This window comes from Cervus canadensis, chromosome 28 (genome assembly GCF_019320065.1).
Source record: "Cervus canadensis isolate Bull #8, Minnesota chromosome 28, ASM1932006v1, whole genome shotgun sequence".
NCBI lineage: Eukaryota > Metazoa > Chordata > Mammalia > Artiodactyla > Cervidae > Cervus > Cervus canadensis.
The window spans coordinates 21,158,569-21,164,555 of record NC_057413.1 but is presented as its reverse complement, the minus strand read 5'-3'; the positions used below and the strand labels follow the sequence as shown (position 1 = coordinate 21,164,555).

General features: G+C 38.8%; 1 protein-coding gene across 1 annotated transcript; it reads left to right on the top strand.

The window, feature by feature from the left end:
• Positions 1-2,853: 2,853 nt before the first annotated feature.
• On the top strand, positions 2,854-3,801 carry LOC122429950 (olfactory receptor 12D2-like). The gene has a single exon (XM_043450666.1). It carries the CDS (start codon positions 2,875-2,877, stop codon positions 3,799-3,801), a length of 927 nt encoding a protein of 308 aa, XP_043306601.1. The 5' UTR covers positions 2,854-2,874.
• Positions 3,802-5,987: the final 2,186 nt, after the last annotated feature.

The window sequence follows — 5,987 nt, the reverse complement described above, 5'->3', positions numbered from 1 at the left end:
TATTGTGTTTGTGGATTATGAAGGCACTTTACTTCCCACAGTTGTATTGCCATGTCACGGTCCTCATTCAATGCTCCTGCTTCTCTAGACATTCTTCATACTGATCTTTAATGTCTAAATATTGACATAGTGAAAGAAATAATTTAAAACAGAGGAATCTAATTGTTAATTTTCTTTAGAAATTAAGAAAGTTGTGTGTGTGTGTGTGTGTGTGTGTGTGTGTTGTGTTTTGTTTATTCCGAGAATAATTTTTGATAATATTTTTTGGGTTGGTCAGAAAACCAAGATGATATTTGGCATATCATTTTTATTTTAAACAGTGATGATAAAATTATTTAAATACACAAAATATACACGCTATCAAAAAAATCTACTGAGTTATTTGAAATAACCCTTTTTGAAGATGTGTAGAGATCAGATAATTTTCTCAATTTTTCTTTCAGAGATAAACCTAAAACTCTATGATTTCCCTCAAAGTGCTTCCCAGTCCATTCACTTTTTTACTCTAGTCAAATCATTTTCTTTTGCCCTCAGTTATTTCTCAGAATTGAACTATCCACCTCTCCAATATCTGCATCTCTATACAAATTTCCTTACAGCTCTTACTTTTTTCTCAGTGCCTCCATATCTATAAGTCTTCTACCCACCCTTGCTTCTTCCCTCAAATATACAAGGGCTAGATCGTTACATCAGCAAATAAAAGGAACAAAGAGGAAACAATTTTATGTAATTATATCTGCTTTTGTCAGGGTACCTGAAGGAAAACAATATACTTTGTAAATAATAGAGGAAAAAAAGATTCAAAAGGTTTCCTGCCTTTCAGTAAATAGGGCAAATTTAGTCAAATATCAAACTTCATTACAGCTAATTTCCTTACAATTCCTTAGGAGTTTTAGCCTTCACTAAAGAAAAGGCTTCAGTCCCACCAATGAAATTAAAATTAATGCATCCCTGCAGTAGAAAATAAGAATTTTATTTCATACAAAAATCAAAAGAGAAAACACAATTTTCAAATGAGAGAAATTTGTGACAATTTGGGAGAGAGTTGATTTAAAGCACATAGACCTGGCCAGTGACACAGTGACTGAACTGTTAGGGGAATCACACTGACTAAAACCACCCACCCTGGCCAGGCACCACAGTAACCATTTGCCTGAGTTGTTTTACACCAGGAGGTCCTGGTAAGGAACATGGAATTAATAAGCCTCCACCAACTGGAAGAGTTCAGGAAAGGTCAAAAGGAGACACCACATATCTGACCATCTCCCAGAATCCTTCTCACTGGCATCCATCTTGTCTGAACAAGGTGTTCACCACCAGGAAGGATTTTGAGTCAGAAGGATTGGCTAAAGACAACCCAGAAACTAATCCCATCACCATAAAACCTGAGACTGTGAGCCATGTGGCAGAGCTGTTCTCCTGGGTTCCCTGACCCTACTGTTCTCCACCCTGGTCCCCTTTCTCAATAAAATCTCTTGCTTTGTCAGCAGATGTGTCTCCTCAGACAATTTATTTCCGAGTGTTAGACAAGAGCCCAGTTTTGGGCCCTGGAAGGGGTCCCCTGTCCTGCAACAGAACTAGAAGTGAAGAAGGTAAACCGCACTTGGGGTAGAATATTCCTTAATATTTGAAGAGCAAATTTATTGAAGACAAAATGAAAATGGAACTTCAGAAAGCAAATCATTCAGAAAATATAAGATTTTAAGAGGGTTGAACTCATACATACTTCAAAGAGAGATCAGTGTAGGGTAAAATAAGGAACTAGTGAGCTCGTTTGAGGAAGAATTTTTCTTATCCAGGGATTTGGCAATTTGGGAAATGAAAAAGAGTCCCAGGGCAACTAGAGAAAAGAAGCATAATAACATTTGTCATCAAAGTAATAACTTGGGGATCCTGTTTTGAGAAAATTTATATTTACATATAAAATTATATTTTCTCAGATTGTAGGGGAAAACTAAGCTCACCATCACATAAAGCAGTAATAAAATGTCAAATATACCTCTGGCTATTGTCTGATTAATGTGGTCTTATTTCTTAGCTGGGACTTCCCTGGTACTCAGCTGGTGAAGAATCTACCTGCAATGCAGGAGACCCCGGTTCAATTCCTGGGTTGGGAAGATCCCCTGAAGGAGGGTATGGCAACCCACTCCAGTATTCTTGCCTGGAGAATCCCCATGGACACAGGAGCGTGGCGGGCTACAGTCCATGGGGTCACAAAGAGTTGGACACAACTGAGCGACTAAGTACACCACAGCACATTTCTTACCCCAGTAAGGTTTTATGACTTTTCCAAGTGTGAGGGTCAGAAAGAGATCAGTATAAGAACACCACTAGCTCCACTAACACTCTAAGAGGAGGAAAAGTTATTACTATTATTTGAAAGAACATTTTGGTTTTTTAAAAAAGAATTTGTAGTTGTAATGTTTTCATTCCTGTCAACTGTTTTAAATTTAAAATACTTAAGATAGCTTATTAGGTATAGAGACAGCAGTGTGGTGAAATACTTAAAAAGTTGCTTCCTATTAGAGCTAACTTAGGAAGATAAAAAAAAAAGTTGTACAAGAATGTAGAAGTTCACAACCAGAGAACATAGCAGGCTTGCAATGTACTCTGAATTACTGGGAGAAAAAAAAAACAATAATGACAAATCTTGTAAAGAAAATAAATGTTTGACTTATAGACCATAAGTGATAGGTGGCCTTAGTATTTAATAATCTAATAATCCAAATATGGCACCACCTCTGATTTGGGATTGTATAGAACAGCAACACTATTCCTTAAAACATATTTGTCTCAGCAAGAAATCCTGGGCTGGAAGGACTGGTTCTCATTAAAGATTGTCTTCCTCTATTATCTTGTCTTTTTTTTAAAGTGATGCTGAACCAAACTTCAATCACTGAATTTCTTCTCTTGGGAATGACAGACATCCAGGAACTGCAGTCTTTTCTCTTTGTTATTATTCTTATAATTTACTTTGTCAGTGTGACTGGAAATGGAGCCATCCTGATAGTCATCATCTCTGATCCAAGACTTCATTCTCCTATGTATTTTTTCCTGGGAAACCTGTCATGTCTAGATATCTGCTACTCCACGGTGACTCTGCCAAAGATGCTGGAGAACTTCCTCTCTACACGCAAAGCAATTTCTTTCTTGGGATGCATAAGCCAGCTTCATTTCTTCCACTTCCTGGGCAGCACAGAAGTCATGTTGTTGGCTGTGATGGCCTTTGATCGCTTTGTAGCTATTTGCAAACCACTTCGTTACACTGTTATCATGAATCATCAGGTCTGTACCCAGATGGCTGTCACTGTCTGGATCATTGGTTTCTTCCATGCCCTGCTGCACTCAGTAATGACATCTCGCTTAAACTTCTGTGGTTCCAACCACATCCATCACTTCTTCTGTGATGTTAAGCCATTGCTGGAGTTGGCCTGTGGGAACACTGACCTCAATGAGTGGCTACTTCATACTGTCACAGAGACCATTGCCATGGGCTCATTCTTTCTAACGCTTCTCTCCTATTTCTACATTATTATCTATCTTTTCTTCAAGACTCATTCTTGCAGCATGCTTCGTAAAGCACTGTCTACTTGTGCCTCCCACTTCATGTTGGTTGTTCTTTTATTTGGCCCTGTTTTTTTCATTTACATTCGTCCTGCCTCAGGTAGCTCCATGGACCAGGACCGGACTGTTGCCATTATGTACAGTGTGGTCACTCCTGTGCTAAATCCACTGATCTATACTTTGAGGAACAAGGAAGTAAAGGGGGCCTTGAGGAGGGTGATCCGAAGGAGTCCCTGACTTGAAGAAGTCTAGAGAACTCTTAGAGGCATAAATAAACAAGCAATGAGACAGTTGAGATGTGAAATAATACTGCTACTCAAAATTGCTTGCCATATATATTACTTTGCCAACAAAGGTTCGTCTAGTCAAAGCTATAGTTTTTCCAGCAGTCATGAATGGATGTGAGAGTTGGACCATAAAGAAAGCTGAGCACTGAAGAATTGATGCTTTTGAACTGTGGTGTTGGAGAAGACTCTTGAGGGCCCCTTGGACTGCAAGGAGATCAAATTAGTCAATCCTAAAGGAATATTCATTGAATATTCATTGTAAGGACCAATGATGAGCTGAAACTCCAATACTTTGGCCACCTGATGCAAAGAACTGACTTATTAGAAAAGACCTTGATGCTGGGAAAGATTGAAGGCAGGAGGATAAGGGGACGACAGAGAATGAGATGGTTGGATGGCATCACTGACTCGATGGACATGAGTTTGAGCAAGCCTCAGGAGTTGGTGATGGACAGGGAAGCCTGGTGTGTTGCAGTCCATGGGGTCACAAAGAGTTGGATACCACTGAGCGACTGAACTGAACTGATACATGTACATAACAGAGGGAATAGTATAAAGGAAAAATAACTGGGAAAGTCTAGTCTAGGGCTCAACAATACATTCTTAAGTAATAGAAAGTAAATTTGAGCAAACGGAATACTAGCCATGGAAGTCTAATGCCGAATTTGTTTTTGAGATATTAGTTGATAAAATTGATTTGTTATATATTGTAATAAGCTCTTCTCTGTATTTAGTTATAGAAATATGCCTCTATTGCCCATGTAGTGTGTAGATAGGTTGTTTTTAAGCCTATCTGTATGATCCCTCCACATTAGCACATTTTAATGTGAGAAGTAAAATTATGACACTTTCAGATTTTGAAAATTTTAATTTAGGAGCATAATTATTCAGTTAGAAAAGTAAATGTTAGCTCATATGATTGAAGAAGGGGAATTTTTAAAAGGTAGTCATGATTTCTTGTTATCCAAGCAAAGAAGCAAAATAATAATAATTAAAGAAAATGAATTACAATGAAGCTGAAATTCCAATACTTTGGCTACCTGATGCCAAAAGCTGACTCACTTGAAAAGACCCTGATGCTGGGAAAGATTGAAGGTGGGAGGAGAAAGGGATGACAGAAGATGAGATGATTGGATGGCATCACTGACTCAATGGACATGAGTTTGGGTAAACTCCAGGAGTTGGTGATGGACAGGGAGGCCTGGTGTGCTGCAGTCCATGGGGTTGCAAAGAGTTGGACATGACAGAGCGACTGAACTGAACTGAATCATGAATTAACAGAAAACAAACAATGGTTCATCTAAGGAGTTTGGGAACCACTATTTTCAGAGATTTTCAGAAGTCATTGGCCAAACAGTCAAGGATTACTGTGAAATATTATTTAAAATGGAGGCAGGTTGAAAAGGCATCTCAAGAATATCTTTTGCTTATTTGTGGCTTATTTTTTCCCTCAACTTCTGGTCATGGAAAATGTTGAATTATAAAATTTTTCCCCTTTTTTGTTTTGTTTTCCTACTGTATTTCAACAAATTGTAATGCAATATAATATAATGTAATACAGGAAAAATAGTAAAAATAAACAAAATTAGTTTTCTTTCCCTTGTACTCATGTTCAGTCACAACTCTTTGCTACTCCATGGACTGTAGGCCACCAGGCTCCTCTGTCCATGGGATTTTCCAGGCAAAATACTGGAGTGGGTTTCCATTCCTCCTCCTTCTTCCCCTTACTTGGCAACAACTTTATACTAAGTAAAAGCAATGAGGCCATAATTTCTGAGATGTTTCTGCAGCTAATAGTAAAGACGCAGTATGTTCCTTGGTGTCTCAGTACCTAGGAGTGGCTGTTGGCCCAACGACAGGGTATCAGCAATTATAATTATTTAGATACACACACAGGGCCTCCCAGTTCAGTGGGTAAACAACCTGCCTGCAAAGCAGGAGATGCCAGAGACGTGGATTCAATTCCTGGGTCAGGAAGATGCCCCTGGAGGAGGGCATGGCAACCCACTCCAGTACTGTCGCCTGGAGAATCCCATGGACAGAGGAGCTTGGCAGGCTATAGTCCATAGGTTGCAAAGAGTCATACACGACTGAAGTGATTGAGCATAGATATACACAAAGGCAAGACTATAAAAG

Coding starts and splice junctions, on each gene's coding strand:
- LOC122429950 (XM_043450666.1), top strand. CDS start 2,875: ATGCTGAACCAAACTTCAATCACTGAATTTCTTCTCTTGGGAATGACA.